At 40.0% G+C, this 19,091-nt stretch overlaps 1 protein-coding gene across 1 annotated transcript in view; it reads right to left on the bottom strand.

Moving 5' to 3' along the window:
- The window catches only part of EPB41L5 (erythrocyte membrane protein band 4.1 like 5), a 160,765-nt gene that overhangs the window by 4,927 nt on the left and 136,747 nt on the right, over window positions 1-19,091 (bottom strand). Inside the window, exons 21-24 of the mRNA XM_081095458.1 lie at window positions 14,746-14,836; window positions 12,738-12,812; window positions 8,023-8,064; window positions 7,542-7,672 (exon numbers count right to left, since the gene is read on the bottom strand). Coding sequence (XP_080951584.1) covers window positions 7,542-7,672; window positions 8,023-8,064; window positions 12,738-12,812; window positions 14,746-14,836 — 339 coding nt within the window. The remainder of the gene's footprint in view (window positions 1-7,541; window positions 7,673-8,022; window positions 8,065-12,737; window positions 12,813-14,745; window positions 14,837-19,091) is intronic.

The raw sequence follows: 19,091 nt of genomic DNA, 5'->3' as shown, positions 1-19,091 counted from the left end.
AAATGAATGAAAACATATCCTCAGGTGAGGATTAATAAAAAATTTAATTCAATTAAAAAAATAAAAATATATAGGCTTTGCAAAAGAGTCTGTTGTAAGTGAAGAGCATAAACTTAGGTGCAAGGATATAGCATCTATTTTGGTTTCAGATAAACTTAATATCAAAACATATAGTACAAGGTCATACATTTGACCCTTGAACATGGGGGTTAGGGGTGCCAACCACCACGCAGTTGAAAATCTGCACATAACCTGACTCCCTCAAAACTTAATTACAGCCCCTTGGTTTCCACTGGGGATTGGTTCCAGGATCCCCATGGATACCAAAATCCACCCAATATTCAGACTGGCAAGAATATATATAGCATTTCTATAAAATGCTATAGAACAATGCATAGTTGGCACCATGCATCTGGGGATGGAAAACACTGGTTTTCATCTGAGGCTGGTCGAATCCATGGATTTATATTAATTTAAAAAAATACGCATATAAGTAGACTGGTGCAGTTCAAACCATGTTGTGTTCAAGGGTCAATTGTAGTTTAAAATATCAAAAATACTAACAAGATTTATAAACGAAACAGCAATTATTTATATCACCCTCTCCATTCCTACTACACAAACACTTTAAACTGTGGGGTGTTTTTTTGTTTTTTTTTCTGGAATTTTCCCTTCACTTTTCTGTATCTCTGGTTTTCTGAGTGTAGGCCCTGGAATTTGTTATAAATGCAGATTCTTAGACACCATACCAGACACACAGAACCAAAGAGTCTGAGGGTAAGGCCCAAGAACCCGTGTTCTAGCTAGCCCTCTCGGTAATTCTCATGCACAACTAGCGACAGTCCTAACTGTTCTAAGAGATGTTTCTACAATGACTTCCTACTAGAGACTATGAAAACGTAACATTCTGCTTTTTTTTTTAATTGATTTTAGAGAGGAAGGAAGGGGGAGAGAGAGAGAAACATCAATGATGAGAGAGAATCATGGATCGACTGCCTCCTGCATGCCCCCTCCTGGGGATCAAGCCCACAACCTAAGCATGGGCCCTTGGCTGGAATCAAACCTGGGACCCTTCAGTTCACAGGCTGATGCTCTACCCATTGAACCAAACCAGCTAGGGCAAAACGTGACATTCTTGCACCCCACTCACCAGCCCCACAATCCTCATTCTTATCTTTTCAACAGTTTACAGGTGCAGGAAGTGTTTTTCCTTGCAGTTTGTTTTCCCGGGACTGAATAACTGCCTCTTCCGCTGTGAACCACTTTCCCAATTTTCTATCTGTTTCCGACTGACCCCTAAACTCGCAGATAACCTGGGATCTCTTCTGAGTAGGTCGGCCGTGCCATGTATGTTTTAAAAATGTGTTTTCCTTCTTGGCAACATCTCTCCTGGAACTATTTCCCCCTCTTCAAATCCACAGGGTGCTTTCCAGACCTAGGTGGGCAGCTGCCACCTTGGACGCTGCTTCCACCTCCCTCTGGTAAATCCCTGCTCCTCTGTCTCCTGGCTCCCATGTCGTCTTCTTTCTTAGGTAATCAGCTAATTCTGATGGGACACATGCTCCAATGAATAGCTTCCTGAGGAAGACCACAGGGGGAGCACCTACTATTTAGAGAAACTGTATCTCTCTCTCCTAATCCCACACTTCATCGATCCTTTGGCTATAAATCTCTAAGTGAGAAATGCTTTTCCTCCGGAATTCTGAAGACATTGCTCCATTATCTTCCAGCTCTTAGTTAAGTCGGCTGTCATTCTGATTTCTAGTCTTTCGTATGTATTCTTCCCCCCGCCCCACAGACATGTATCCTCTCTTAACTTTGATATTCTGACATTTCACGCCGTTCCTTGGCGTTGTCTGTTTTCATTTTCTGTGCTGGGTACTCAGTAGGCCTGATTCCTTTTTGTGACAATTCTCTCACTTTCATTTACTCTGTCCTTCTTTCTCTATCGCCAATGACTCATTGCTGTAGGCCAATTCCAGCATGTCATAATTTCAAGAGTTTCATCAAAAGGTTGATGAAACTTGGGGACTCAACAGGGTTGAGTCACACATGTAGTCACCTGTTGGGAATGGCTAAAGACATTTCCTCCAACCTGAATAGGAAACTCATTGTGGCTGCCAGACAGTTAAAGGGCATCTTAATCTACATGTTATTGCCTCAAACTGACAATGCTTCTGTACCCTTTGAAACCTTACCCTTTGAAGTGTATTACCTCCACCTTGCCTTAGGACAAATTGTGCTAATAAAAGCAAGGGTCCTAGACAAGGAGGGAGTCTTCAGTTCCTTTAGCTGAAGGTCATCTGACCCCCAATGCCTTTCAGAATTATATCTCGTCTCCAGATTCTTTATTAGTCTCTGGATTCCTATGTCATCTACGCACAGCGCCTTTTCCAGATTCCTGAACCCTTCTTGATGCTGGAACAAGAACCCCGGCAACTCATATATTGGATTTCCTAGGCCAACCCTCCAATTTTCTTTTCTTTCCCAGTTTTTACTTTTTTCTATTTTGGGGTAGATTTTCCTTCATCTTATCTTCCACATATTCCTTGGATTTTATTTTGAACCTGGTTAATAGTTTCTAAGAATACGTTAGTTTCTGTTCCTTTTCTTCTAAATGTCCTGTGTTATTGTATAGATGCAGTCCGTATCTTTTCCCTCACCCCATTACCTTGTGTAGTTTTTATTTCCTCCTGTTTTTTTCATTCAGTTTCCCTGCTCTGGTCTTTCCTCAAACATCTGATGACCTTTGCTCCCATCATACTGAAGAGGGAAGCACTGGAATGCTGTTTGGAAACCACCCGTGGGCAAAACTGCTGAACATCAATGGGCTTCAGGTAGAGCTTTTAGGTGGATTTCCTGGCAATTCCATCAGGGGATCCACAAACAGCCTTGTGGGCCTTTTCTCTTTGGTGGGTCAGTTCCTCTGTAAAAGAATCCTCTTAATTTCCCATTCGAGACATTTATGCTTAGCCAATGACACTCTGGACTTTTAGTGTGTGGACTTTGAGTTAACCTTCCTGTTTTCAGTTCGGGGCCTTACTCTACAGAAACCCCAATCCAGTGCCTCTCTGGCCCAGCTCCTCCAGCACGGGTAGGTTGGGGAGGACTATTTACATGGGGTATAACCCTATCTTCACAAACATCAGAACCCCCAATTCCTGAGCCTCTTCAGGGCTCTGCAGTGTGAATTTGTGTGCTTTATATGCTACTCAGTTTCCACTCTCTCCCCTTTTCAGGTTTAGGTTTCAGTTATATTAAAAGGAAACGGAGCCTGCAAAATTGGTTACTACTTATTCATCATTTATCTGCTTCCAAAACTTGTTGAGGTCTCTCAATGGCTGTTGTCTCCTCTCCTGTTCTTTGTCTTTGTGGTTTTATACCTGCAAATTAAATTTTACAGAGAACACTCAAAGTAAATCTCATCTGTAGAGATGCACCCGGGCATCATTTTTAAAAAAGTTTTATTGATTATAACACAGATACACTGAAGTGCACAGATCATGAGTGCACAGCTTGATGACTTTTTGCAAATGGAACATACCTTTACAATTAATCAGCATGCAGATCAAGAAACGGAAAACTACTTGCACTCCAAAGGTCCTTTCTGGACTTCCTTCTAGTCACTAACTACCTCAAGCATAACCATTATTTTGATTTCTAGGAGTTGTGCCTCATTTTGAACTTTACTTTGCTTACATTATGGTGAGGAGATGATCCCCAATGACCCTCACCTCCTGGAATTCACGTGCTTACTTAATCTCCTCCCCTGGAGCATGGGCAGGACCTGTGATTTGCTTTAGTCAATAGAACATAGCAGAGGTAACAGAATGACACTTCTGTGATTAGATTGTACATGACTGTGACTTCCAGCTTCCTAGCAGATACCACTGCCTTCTTGGTTTGCTAGCTTTGATGAAGTAAGCAATTATTGTGGAGAGGTCTATGTGACAAGGACTGAGGGTAGCCTCTGGCCAATAGCCAGCTAAAACACGGAGGCCCTCAGTTTAACAGTCCTCAGGAACTGATTTCTGCCAACGACCATGACTGGAGGCCCTTCTCCAGTTGAGCCTTAGGATAAGAACCTATCCATGGCCACCCCGATTGTAGCCTGTGAGAACTCTGACGCAAAGGACTCACAGGAAGTGAGATTGTAAATGTGTATTGTTTTAAGCTGCTACATATGTGGTACTTGGCTCCACAACAATGAATGAATAATGTAAATATGTTTATGTGATTCATCTGTATTGCTACATTGCTGTTGTAGTTCATTAATCTTCACTGCTCTATTCTAGTATTTATCTAGCTGACTGCTAAGGGGCTTTTGTAAAGTTTTCAGCTTGGATCATTATGAATACAGCTGCTATAAATATTCTTGTGCATGTCTTTCAATGCACATATATTTGTACTTCTATTGGGTGTGCACATAAGAAGAGAGTCACTGATTCACTGGGTATGTTCAACTTTTGTAAATACTGTCAAACCTATTTCCAACATGGCTATTCCAATTTTCAGAGTTCCAGCTGCCTCCTATTTCACCAACACTTGGTACTGTGTGTCTTCTCTACACTGTAACCCTTCTGGTAGTACGCAGTGTTCTCACATGGTGGTTTGAATGTGTATTCTTCAGTGATTAGTCAAGCTGCACCTATCTTGTATGCTTATTGCCTATCTGTATATCCTTTTGTGAATTGTCTATTAAATTATTTTGTGAAATTTTCTATTGAGTTGTCTTTTTCTTATTGATTTATAAGAGCTCTTTATATACACAGAGTCCTCTGTCAGACGGGGGAGAGGGAGAGAGCAAGAGAGAAGTAGGAAGGGATAGAGAGACAGAGTCAAAAACAAAGAGGGAGGGAAGAAGAGAGAGGGAGGGAATACAAATGTTCTCTTCCACTCTGTGGCTTCCCTTTTCAAGCTCTCGAAATGATATATTTTGAGGAACAGAAGTTCTTGATATAACCCATGTTATAATGTTTTTGCTGCGTGAATAAAGCTCTTTGTGACCTGTTTAAAAAACTTTTGCCTCTATTTAAGGCCACAAAGATGTTCACTTATATTTTCTTCTAAAAGCTTTATTATTTGACTAGAGGCCCAGTGCATGAAATTCATGCATGGCGGCGGGTGTCCCTCAGCCCAGCCTGAACCCTCTCCAATTTGGGACCCCTTGGGGGATGTCCGACTCCTGGTTTAGGCCCAATCCCTGTGACATCCATCTCACAATCTGGGACTGCTGGCTCCTAACCACTCACCTGCCTGCCTGCCTGATTGCCCCTAACCACTCTGCCTGCCAGCCTGATAGCCCCATAACCGCTCCCCTGCTGGCCTGATTGACACCAAACTACTCCCCTGCCAGCATTATCGTCCCCAACTGCCCTCCCCTGCCGGCCCAATTGCCCCCAACTGCCTTCCCCTGAGGGGCTGAGGGGACTGGGGGGCTCCAGCTGGATGAGGCTGGCTGCTGTGGGGACTGGGTGAGGCAGGGCTGAGGGGACTGGGGGACTCCAGCTGGATGAGGCACATGGCACCTGCTGACTCCGGTGGGGCTGAGGGGACTGGAACCACCATATTTTGTGAGGGTGTGATGGTCAATTAGCATATTTGCTATTTATTAGATAGGATGTTTCATATTTAGATTTCCAATCCATCTAGTATGGATTTTTGTGTATGGTATGAGGTGAATCAAGGTATTTTCCCCCAAATATTAAAACACTGTTAAAATATATGTACCCATGTGTTTGGTGCAGCATTATTCAAAATAACCAAGATATAGAAACAACCTAAGTATCTTTCAACTGATGATTAAATAAAGAAGATGTTGTATATATGCAATGGAATACTACTCAGTCATAAAAAAGATGAAACATGGCCATTTGTGATAATATGAACAGATCTTGAGAGTACCATGCTAAGTGGAGTAAGTCAGATGGAAAAGAACAATGATTTCATTCCTATGTGGGATATAAAACAAAAAGCAACAAGTGAACAAATAAGACAAAACAAACAAAACAACAGAATGGTGGTTACCAAAAGGGAATGGATGGGGGGAGAACAAACTGGGTAAAGGAAGTCAATATATGGTGATGAAAGGACACTAGACTTTGCGGGGTGAGCATACAAAAATCCATACTAGATGGATTAGAGATCTAAATATGAAACATCAAATAATAAAGCTTTTAGAAAAAAATATAAGTGAACAATGGAGTATACAGATGTTGTATTATAAATTGTATACTTAAAACTTATATAATGTTATTAACCAGTTACCCCAATAAATTTAATTGAATTTTTTTTAAATGTCCTATATGGACATTTAACTTGTCTACTTGATTTACTGAAAGACCATTCTTTCCCTATAGTGTTTTTTCATAAATCAGGTAACTGTAAACGTGTTGATTTGTTTTTGGACTCTATTCTGTCTCACTGATTTATTTACTTGTCATTTATTGAATTATAATTGACATACAACATTATATTAGTTTCAGGTATACTACTTGTCATTTTTCTCTCTCTTATTCCTTTATGACTACTTTGCTTTGGGAAGGAGTAGAGATAAGCTCTTTTACAACTGTAATTTTTAATTTAGGAATCCTTAAGAACCCACATTACATTGTGCAAACTCAATTATAAAGCATTATCATCTGGTCCTCTGTATGTAATCTCTATTTTTATAGTGGCAGTTACTAGGCAGATAAATGTTTAGAAAAATAACATTAAATTTCTCTTAAGTTAACCATCTAATAATTTTTCCTCTCTAATTAGGAAAGCATTTACTTCAATTGACTCATATTTTCAATACTAGGAGGACATGAGAAATATCAGACATAATCAGGAAAAAGTCTAAGGTGAAAATGAAAGCAATTTTAAAGCTTTTGTAAAATGAGCATAGTTTTGGTTCTAACAACTAAATGTTGAAGAACTACATGATAAACAAAAGCTCTTTTGAGTCCAATTTTTCTCTGTGGCAAGTGCTATGTAGAAAGAGTGTGCGACAGGTTTCAGTACAGGTTATCTCAGATCCTCACCTTGGGAACCTCCTACGTCACCCTGAGCTGTGCCTCTTCACCATATTGATGGACAACAGAATAGTAAAGCATGAAAGGAAGACAAATCAATTAAATATGCACATGTGCATAGCCCATGGACAGACAACAGTGCAGAGGAAGGCCTGGGAGGGGACAGGAGTGGGGTGGAGGAGGTCAATGTGGGGGAGGGAGAGGACATGTGTAATACTTTCAACAATAGATAAATTAAAAATACACACACAAAAAACAAATATAAATTTTAAAAGATAAGCCTGTAACATTTTTATCTAACAAAGATTTCATTTAAAAAGCCATAATGTCTACTTCATAATTTTGTAGAAAATTGCTACTTGTCAAGAAAAAAGAAAACACTAGTCTCAATAGTAAACAGAGAAAAGATTTATCCAATTCCAATTAAGTTCAATGAAAGAAAAATTTACATTATTGCTTCAAATATATTTAATTTTCCCCCTAATAACAGATGCCTAAAAACTACAACTAAAAAAATTTCCTCACCTGGTCACAGCATCCACCAAGAATGGTGCTGGGGGAGAGATCAGCGAGATCATGTCTCCACTACCATGTCCCTCCTTCCCCACCAAGGATGGTCCATTTCCTGCGAGTCCATGAGAAAGGACACTGCTCTGCTGAGGGAGACATACAGCACGTGAGAGCAGAGGTGACAATGCCTACCCATCGGTCAGCACTTCAGCTCTAAGTCATCTTCCTAATGATTATGGTAATGAGGACGATGATTTTGATGATTGTGGTTGTTTTGGTTTGTTTTTAATCATCCTTTCCTTCAGATTTTTATTTTGTTCATCATTTATAAGCATTTACAAACAGAAAAGTTAAATAGCTTAGTTTGAAGCCATTAAGTCAGTAAACGGAATTTTGATAATGACCCCTTGTTTTTAAGGAAAAACAAGAGCCTGGTAATCCTTTAGGTCTCACTCTGAAAGGGTAACCAATAGAAAAATTGCAAATAGTAACTTACTGGCACAATCCACCGGGGCGTGATCATGGATGTTGAAGGTACCTAAAATAAATTACATATATGTGCTTATTTTCATAATTATACTCCCCATGCTTTCTTCTACTATGAAATGCATTGGGTGGGGTAGGGAGCAGTTCTTAATGGTCCCTCTGAGCTGACATGAACTTCTGAATCCAAGGTTCTTTTCTACAACACAAATAATTTTGAGAATCTCTTTAATCTAAAAATTTACTACTCCAAGAATGCTACTACTACTTTCAACTCATTTAATAGGACTTTCCCCACCTCAGCATCAGTTTAACATTTTATTTTCTGAAATTTTAGTTCATTACAAATAATTACAGCCTTCTTGGTAGGATGCTGAACAATGGATTGTAACAAATCAAAATGAATAGCACACAAAAATACACAGGAAAAAACATCTGTTTATACAGAGATCATTCTCTAATTATCATGCATTCATTAGAAAACAACAATAGAACCACCCATATTACTTCTGCTTCATAGGGCCTTTGTTAGATTTATTTCAACATTTAATTTTCTAGATCTTACTTTTATGTATATAATTATAATCTAATAAACTCCCCTATTTTATAAAAATTTAGACTAGCCCTTGCAGGTAGCTTTATATTCTGAAAAAAAAAAAAAAAATAAGTCCAGGTCTTAATAAGTTATAATCATCAAAAGAATAAAAATACAAAGTATTATTTTCCCATCAATATGAAAGAAAATGGACTTTTACCACTGGAAATGGGAAAGAGAGACGAGAGAGAGAGAGAGAGAGAGAGAGAGAGAGAGAGAGAGAGAGAGAGAGAGAGAGAGAGAGGAGAAACTACGGCTAAAGTAAACAAAAAATGGTTAGGCAGAAACAAATCCTATTATTGCCATACTTACAGTAAATATAAATGGATTAAACTTAATCAGAAGATAAAGACTCAAATAAGATTTTAAAAACAAGATGCAACAAAATCTTGTTCATAAAAGATTCATTTAAAACAAACAGATACATAGGAAGGTTGAAAATAAAAGGACGGATAATTATATACTGGGTAACATAAACTTAAAAGAAAGCTAGGGTGTCAATTTTATATCAATCCAGAGGGAAATTAAGAGAGAAAAAAAGGGCAAAGAAGGATACTTTAAAGTGCTTAAAGAAACTTAAGTATCATTATCATCAACATATATGCATCTCACAGCCTATCTTTAAAATATGCAAAACAACTACTGACAGATCTAGCAACACATGAGAAATGGATTAATCAATAATTGTAGACAGATATTAAACACACCCTAGAAACTGACTGAATATTCAAGGGAATCAGTAGATTGGCTAATGAAAGAATTCAGCAAGTTTGCTAGACACAAAATCAAATTATTAATTCAATAGTAAAAAATCAAATACCGTTCACAGTATCAATAAAACTACATTTAGCACTTAACCTAATGAGGAATACAGAAGACTTAGAGAGAACATTTAGTGACTCAAATAAAGATGAGAAATTAGAAATATATTTCAAGTTTGTGAAAAGGGATATTTTTAAAATGCCAGTTTTCTTCAAAAATATATAAATTTAATATAGACTCCAATTTAGTGCAGGCAGATTTGAAGGGAAATCTGACATACTGATGCTAAATTTATAGTTGAAGATTTACTAGATGTCAGAAAATAAAAACACAACAGTCCTAGAGCAGGAAGAGGGCCCACCAATTCACTTGAGCATAAGCACTGCAGTGCAGCACAGTGTGAGTGAGCATGCTGGATGGAGATGAGCTACGCCCCGGCAGGTGGAGGAGATGGCACAAGATGTCATCACGCTACTCACAATGGCATGTAACTTAAAACATCAATTGTTTATTTCTGGAATTTTCCATTTAATATTTTTGGACCATGGTTTACTCTGGGTAACCAAAACTTTGGATAACTGAAACTATAGATGAGGAGGGAACTACTGTGTACAAATACAGAATTATAAAGTTGTATACCTGGTATGTGTGTGTATATACTACACACACACACACACACACACACACACACACATATCAGGTATACAACAATATATATAGTATAAAAATTTTACCACAATAAAAAACTAAACAACAAAAACAAGAAAAAAAGAAAGAACCCAATGAAACAGAATAGAAATATTAGTAACAAAACAATTGGGAAAGGATGGATTATTTAATAGATAATAATCAGAGAATTGGCTTTTTATAAGGAGTCTACATAAGGATGAAATACATAATTGGGTTATAGCAAAACCACAATTGACATCCCCTCCCCCACAAAACTCAAATTGTTCAAATGGGTTAAAATCTAAATGTGAAAAATATAATAAAATTATAGTTAATAGAGAAAAACAGAAAATCTCTCAGGCCCCACCCCACACTTACCAAATCAGAAACTCAGGGTGGAGTCTAGCCATCTGTTTTGTTTTTTTTTAATTTTTATTGTTGAAAGTATGACATATGTCCCCTTTTCCACATTTGTACTCTTCTAGTCCCCCCTCCCACCCTCCTCAGGTCTTCACCACCCTATTGTCTGTGTCCATGGCTTATGCATATATGGATACAAGTTCTTTAGTTGATCTCTTCTCACCCACCCACCCTCCCCCACCTTCCCTCTGAGGTTCCACAGTCTGTTCCATGCTTTTATGTCTCTGGATCTATTTTGTTCATTAGATTCCACATATGAGTGAGATCATGTGATACTTGTCCCTCTCTGACTGGCTTATTTTGCTTAATATATTACTCTCTAGGTCCCTCCATGCTGGCTCAAAGGGTAAGAGATCATCTTTTTTTACTGCTGCATAGTATTCCCTGGTGTAAATGTACCACACCTTTTTTATCCACTCATTTACTGATGGGCACTTGGGCTGTTTCCAGATCTTAGCTATTGTAAATTGTACTGCTGCTATGAAAATAGAAATATGCATACATTCTTTCTGACTGGTGTTTCGGGTTCTTTAGAATATATTCCTAGAAGTGGGATCACTAGGTCAAATGGTAGTTCCATATTTAATTTTTTGAGGAAACACCATGTTTTCCATAGTGTCTGCACCAGTCTGCATTCCCACCAGGCACTAGGGTTCCTCTTTTTCCACATCCTCACCAACACTGTCATTTATTGATGGTAGCCATTCTAACAGGTGTGAGGTGATACTTCATTGTCATTTTAATTTGCATCTCTCCAATGATCAGTGACTGAGCATTTTTTCATGTCTCTTGGCCATCTTTGGAGAAGTGTAATGGCTTGGGTTGATTTCTGGGATCTCTATTCTGATCCAACGATCTATATGCCTGCTCTTGTGCCAGTAACAGGCTGTTGATTACGGTGGCTTTGCAGTGTAACTTGGTATCTGGTATTGTGATCCCTTATTTGTTCTTTCTTAAGATTGCTGCAGCTATTGGGGGTCTTTTTTTTGGTTCCATATAAATTTTTGAAGTATTTGCTCTCGATCTGTGAAATATGCCATTGGTATTTTAATAGGGATTGTGTTGAATCTATAGATTGTTTTGGGTAGTATGGATATTTTAATTATGTTAATTCTACCAATCCATGAACACGGTATATTCTTCCACTTGTTTATATCTTCCTCTATCTCTTTTTTCAATATCCTGTAGTTTTCCAAGTACAAGTCTTTTCCTCCTTGGTTAAGTTTATTCCTAAGTATCTTAAATTTTTTTTTTTGCAATGGATTGTCTTTTTAGTTTCTCTTTTGGAAAGTTGAAGCAGAATTTTGTATCCTGCTACATTGCCGAGTTCATTTAATACATCAAGTATTTTTTTGGTGGAGTCTATGTACAATATCATGTCATCTACAAATAATGAGAGTTGTACTTCCTCCTTTCCTTAGCCATGTTTTAATCACTGGCAGGATGATTCTGTTACACATCCAAGTCTGAGAACTAGTAATCTAAGCAAACATTCAGCACCATAGGCAGTACCATCTATACTTCCAAGCCTTCAGGATATCTAGTTCCTACAGCAATTTTTGTCACATTACTCATAAGTCACTAGATGAGTTATCTGCATACCTTTCACCCACTAGACTGTAAGTCTCTGGTGGGACGGAACTATTGTATTATGATCATAGCACTTAACACAGTATCTCTCATACTACAATAATGATCAATATGTTCAATGCCACCCATTCTTATATTCCCACCTTTCTGTTAATATTTTAAAAAGTTAAATATGTCCTTATTGTCTTAACTCTTTTAAAAAATATAATTTGTATTGATTTTAAAGAGGAAGAGAAAGATAGAAACAGCAATGATAAGAAAGAATCATTGATCAGCTGCTTCCTGCATGCCCTCCACTGGGGACTGAGCCCACAACCTGGGCATGTGCCCTGACCAGGAATCAAACCATGACCTCCTGGTTCATGGGTCGACATTCAACCACTGAGTCACGCTGACTGGGCTGTCTTAACTCTTCTTAAGCTGGTTTATCATGACATTTCCTCTATGTTATTTACAGTATGATACTGAATTACAAATAGGCATATAGTAGTGACACACTGTACTGTGACACCCATATTCAAATCGGTAGAATTTTATAGTGCAGAAAAGGCAATGCTAAGTGTTACTGAAATATGAACTCTTATTAAGTGCGAAGTTTTACTAAATTGTTAAAAAGGCCAAAACTGGAATCCGGCAGCAACATTTGCGAAATAGAAATTTTTTCCTATTTTGGTGTTTTAAAGCATGTTTACCTGAGGTGTGACTGTGCTGTCAATCAGATTCTCAGTTAGAGATAAAAGCAAGGCATCAAATTCATCCGTAGCATCCTATGGAGACAAAATATATATAGTTGATAGAGGACCCACTAATCAGACTACTTTTTCCATATCCTCTCAATTTAAATGATCATTCTGACCGAGGCCTGATTGGTGTTAACCTTTAAACAAGCAGGGACATTCAGGAATCATGTCTATTAGTGATTCCACTTTTACTGGGAGGGGAACCTAGACTATAATCAGAATTTTACAAAGCTAGGCATTATGTGAATTTGCAGATTAGCCATTCCTTCTGGTGAGACAAAATTTGGGTAAGGTTAAGACTGTTCTGGTTCTTTTTTAAAAAATCCTCACTTGAGGATATGTTTTTCATTGATGAGAGGAAGGGAGGGAGAGCAAGAGCGACACCGATCAGCTGCCTCATGCACGCGCCCAACAGAGGATGGAAAGCACAACCTGGGTAATGTGCCCTGACCTAGAATTGAACCCACAGCCCTTAGGTGCAAGGGATGATGCTCTAACAACTGAGCAGCACTGGCCAGGGCTGTTCTGGCTCTTAGACTAGAAGAGAGGGGTAGACTAGAAGAAAGATGAGTAAAGATGTCTGAATTCCAAATGCTTCTTTATCCAGGTATATGAAAACTTCACTATTTGCGGAAGAGGACAATATGAACTTCCCCATAAATGTTAATTAGCACTTTCTGTTTCATTAGTATTTGAAGCACTTTATGGAACACAGTTCTGTACTGCAGAGTGTGTGCGTATGTGCATGCATGTGTGTGTATATGTGCACATGCATGTGTGTGTATGGGGGACAGGAAGAACTTTGAAAGTACAAAAGACAAAATTCCAATATGGAAATAGGAGAAATAAGTATCTGATATGTAGTACATAACAAAAAGGCCTTTCATTTATACAATTCTATTTCTACCTACCTACTTTCAGGTCAACTTTAATTACACACATGAAAAAAGTGTTCTCTCTCTTCTTACATCTCCCTCCTCCTATCTCACCATCCCATCCTCCAGCCTGGGAGAGTGCCCCAAACAGCTTGTGCATGTCTCTACCACAAGGCGTTAGCATTCTCTCGCCCTTTCTATAATTCTGACCGAGGCCTGATTGGTGTTAACCAATCAGAAGAAACTATATTTCAATCTATTTTAATCCAAGCCTAGTATGCTGTCTAGTGTATATTATATATGCAATATATCTTTGAACTAAATGTCCTGTTCCAAAAATCTCAGGTTCTGCTAACAATTTTCAGTGGTCAAAGATGTCACTATATCTTTTTAGAATTTTAATTAGCAGAAAGGAAGATCCTGGTTGTTTGTTCATTTAACCCAAAAGTCTGAAAAGTTATACACCCAAATATTAACTACACTGTTTTGGGGAAGTGGGAATACATGTGATTTCTAATTTTTTCTTTTTTGAAATATTTGGGAAATTTCTACAATAAATGTGCTTATGTAATAGAAGAGCAAAATGATAAATGTTATTTTCAAGAATAATTTTTCATTTAACTTGCAAATTAAAACATTCACTCGGCAATGAACTAGGTTTCAATGTTTTCTAAACTGGTAAGGGAGTGGGTACGGGAATGGCAGGAGCTGTGACGAGCTGGCCATACTGCAACACAATGACAGGATGCTGTTATTTCAGAAAGTTTATTTCAAGGACTAGTTAGTGCCTACTATGTGCCATGTACAGTTTGAGACACTAAGGAAGCATAGCCAGCACCCAAAAAAACCAAAGACAACCCCAAACAAAAAATATCAACAAATAACACAAAAATGAGAAAAATCCCTGAGGTCCTCTTGTGAGGGATTTGACAATAGGACTCTCCCTAGAGAATTCAGGCTCAATGCTTTTCTCATAACTTGAGTTCTGGTGTGAATCAGCATCACCAGATGCCCATGGTTGTACTACAGGATTCAACTCAGTATGGTCTTTGGGAAAACCTTTAAAAGATTAAAGATATTATTACCTTTAGAGCAGAACCATTTCCTGCAGGTGTTGTGTGCGCTGGAGCAAGGGAATCTTCAGGGAGGGGCACATTATTCTCATTTACTACAGCCCTGGAAAGAAAATTCAAATTCACATTATGGAGATCTGTATGAGCTTGGGCAGTGCTTTCAAAGAAAGGCCTTGGGAAAGAAGTGCAACAAATTCAGTGGGAGAAGAAGAAATTACAGCTTGTGAGGAGCATGACAGAAGTCCAGGTCACGCTCATATGCTTTTATGAAACCCTTTCCCACCCACCACATAACAGTTTCAAATCCAGGCCAGACTCACTCACAGATGGATCAAAATTGTGGGCTACTATGCTTCCCTCCTAAGTCTCACTGAAGGACAGAAAAGATTTATCTTGAAAAGAAAAGCAGATACTCAAAAATGATAGATCAATAGATTGATTTTTGTAAAGCTGTTGTCAAAGACGTGAATGAGAAGCTCAGTGGAGCAGAAATCATACAGAATACCTGAGATATTGGAGCACAGTCAGGAACCATGAGAAGCCCACACTGCACTGTACACTTCACATACTTTATTTTTTTAAGTATTACATATGTCCCCTGAATTGTACACTTTAAAAGGGTGAATTGCGTGATATTTATTATATTTGATAAAGCTGTTACTAAAAAAATAAATGACCTGAATAGACATTTCTCTAAGAAGAAAAGATGTTAATATCTTTAATCCTTAATAAATGAAAATCAAAACCTCAATGAGACACCTCCATGTGAGGACACAGGCTGGAGAGCTCTGCTGAGAAAGAAGCAACATCTAGAATGCTCCAGGTATTACAACAGGACCAGCCAGGTGAGAGGATGCTAGAGAAAACGTTACCTGGAGGCCCGGCAGTAATGACAAGCAGGTCTAACCCCAGATGAGAACAAGAATAGGAAGTGTCTTACAGATGGCTCAACACCAGGGAGAAAGGGGGAAATGTGCAGCCAAAGGTCATCCTCCACTAAGCTAACACCTCCACAGGAAATCCCAGCCCTCTCCAGTATCACTGAAAGTGTGCAAGTGACAAGAGCAGTTCTGTCCAATCTTGCAAGGAGACTGAGAAAACAGGAGATAACCCCTAGACTGGAAAAGTCAGATGTAATTTCTGAAGTGAAAGCTAGGACGGTTGCAGCCACAACACTGAGGCAAATAGAGGCAAAGAGATGAAAAGAAATTAGGAACAGTTGTGAGAAAGAGAGAAGTGATCAGGATATTTCAACTACTGAGTACTGGATATTCAAAAAATAATGGCTTAGCTCAGTGATGGCGAACCTATGACACGTGTGTCAGAGGTGACACGCGAACTCATTTTTTTGGTTGATTTTTCTTTGTTAAATGGCATTTAAATATATAAAATAAATATCAAAAATATAAATCTTTGTTTTACTATGGTTGCAAATATCAAAAAATTTCTATATGTGACACGGCACCAGAGTTAAGTTAGGGTTTTTCAAAATGCTGACACGCCGAGCTCAAAAGGTTCGCCATCACTGGCTTAGCTTTTTTCAGAGTTGGTGTATTTTGCCTTTAAACTCCATTTTGTTGGAATATAATGGTGTTTAATAGACCATAGCATGTTGCCAACTCTTCGAATTTATTTGTTTAATATAAATAAATTTAATTAAAAAGTAATGGCTTATGATTTTCTGAACTGAAAAAAGACATGTATCTTCAAATTGAAAGATCACCTTGAATACTAACAATTTAAAAAAAAACTATTCTTAGGTATACAGTAATGAAAATGCAGAACCTCAAGAATGAGCAGTAAAACCTGAAAGTTACCAGAGAGAAAAATAGCTTTGTGTTTCAGAAAGAAGAACAGCTCAGACAAAAGGAGTTGATATGAGAAACAGTGAGTATTAAAAGAAGTAATGCTTTACAATGAATTCTCCCAACACTTCAGCAAAAGACTGGTCCTGGGTAGCTTACACTGCTGCCCAACACGGAAGGAAGCACATGTAAAGCTTCTGCATCCATTCTGCTCAGCATGCGTCATGACCCAGCAATTCCACTCCTAGCATACACCCTAAAGCAGTGGTTGCCAACCTTTCGGACCTCACGGACCACCAGTGGTCCACGGACCACCAGTTGGCAACCACTGCCCAAAAGAATCCTAACAGCACATGTGTATACGGAGGAACACACACAATGTTAACTTGGAACAAGCATTTTCCCATTAATAAAAGAATGAATAGAGTGTGCTTGACTCGTGTAATGGCAGTTAATATGAAGGAACCATAGATAATTCTTAAGTACAAACATGTCAAAACAAAAACCACTGAATTATACACTTTATCTACTTTATTTTTTTTAAGTATTACATATGTCCCCTGAATTGTACACTTTAAATGGGTGAATTGCATAGTATCCTATCTAATAATAGACAAACATGGTCATTGACCATACCTTCCCTACGCCTCCCATTGGCTAATCAGCGTGATATGCAAATTAACCCAACCAAGATGGCGGCCGGCAGCCATGCAGCTGAAGCGAGCAGGAAGCTTGCTTGCTCCAATGATGGAGGAAGCCAAGGTTCCCCGCCTGCCGCGGCCCAGCTCTGAGCTCCAAAAGCAACAAAGTTTCAATTATAGAAGCTAAACAAACCCCAGATACCTGCTTTCAGCACGCCATGGCCTCAGAGCTAGAGCAAGTAGGAGCCGGCTCTCAGCTCCAGTGATGGCAACAAAGTTTCAATTATGGAAGGTAAATAAATCCCAGAATAAAAAAAAAAAGAAAAAGAAAAAAAGGAGAGGCTGGAGCTTCAGTCGCTGGCCAGCCTGAAAACGGCCCTCAGCCCCTCACCCAGACTGGCCAGGCACCCCAGTGGAGACCCCCACCCTGAAGGGGGTGTGACCAGCTGCAAACAGCCATCAGCCCCTCACCCAGGCTGGCCAGGCACCCAAGTGGGACACCCACCCTGATCTGGGACACCCTTCAGGACAAACCAGCCGGCCCCCACCCGTGCACCAGGCTTCTATCCTATATAGTAAAAGGGTAATATGCAAACTGACCCTAACAGCAGAAAGACTGGGAACGACTGGTCACCATGACACACACTGACCACCAGGGGGCAGATGCTCAATGCAGGAGCTGCCCTCTGGTGGTCAGTGTGCTCCCACATGGGTGAGCTCTGCTCAGCCACAAGCCAGGCTGATGGTGGCCAGTACAGCAGTGGTGGTGGGAGCCTCTCCCGCCTCCTCAGCAGCACTAAGAATGTCCGACTGCAGCTTAGGTCTGCTCCCTGCTGGCAAATGGACATCCCCCGGGGGCTGCCGGGCTGCCAGAGGGATGTCTGATTGCCAGCTTAGGCCCAATCCCTCAGGGAGCAGGCCTAAGCCAGCAGGTGGTCATCCCCCAAGAGGTCCCCAGACTGGGAGAGGGCACAGGCCAGGCTAAGGGACACCCCCCAAGTGCACAAATTTTTGTGCACCAGGCCTCTAGTCCTATCTAATAAAAGAGAAACATGCAAATTGACCATACCCCGATACGCTTCCCATTGGCTAATCAGCAGGACATGCAAATGAACTGCCAACCAAGATGGCGGCAGGCAGCCTGGCAGCTGAAGCAAACAGGAGGCTTGCTTGCTCCAGTGATGGAGGAAGCCAACATTTCCGGCCTGCCGGCCTGCTCTAAGCTACACTCTTAGAAACAATGTTTCAATTATAGAAGCTAAACAATCCCCAGAAACCTGCTTTCAGCCAGCTTCGGCCTCAGAGCTTAGAGCTGTAGGGATGGCAACAGAGTTTCAATTATAGAAGCCAAACAGACCCAGAAACCTGCTTTCAGCCCTCAGAGGTGGAGCCGGCTCTCAGCTCCAGTGACAGCTACTGAAGGTAAATAAACCCCAGAATAAAAATAAAAGAAAAAAAGGAGAGGCTGGGAGCTTCAGTTGCCCTCCAGCCTGAAAACAGCTCTCAGGCCCTCACCCAGACTGGCCAGGCACCCCAGTGGGGACCCCCACCCTGAAGGGGGTGTGACCAGCTACAAACAGCCATCAGCCCGTCATCCAGGCTGGCCAGGCACCCACCCTGATCCGGGACACCCTTCAGGGCAAACCAGCCGGCCCCCACCCGTGCACCAGGCCTCTATCCTATACTACAGGCAGGGCGGGATAGCGCGAGCTGCCATCCAGGCCCCATGTGCAGTCCTGGGCAGCGGAGCATAAGCCCCACCACCAGCCGGGACCCCTATGTGCCACCTGAGCCCCCAGCACAGAAAGCCACTCTACCAACACAGGGAAGCATAAAAAATGCGGAGACAAAGAAACAGGTCACAAATGACAGAAATGGAGGAAAGCAAACTACTGGATATAGAGTTCAAAAC

The sequence above is a fragment of the Myotis nattereri genome (genome assembly GCF_964212035.1).
Source record: "Myotis nattereri genome assembly, chromosome: 7".
NCBI lineage: Eukaryota > Metazoa > Chordata > Mammalia > Chiroptera > Vespertilionidae > Myotis > Myotis nattereri.
This window is presented reverse-complemented; position numbering and strand designations above follow the sequence as displayed.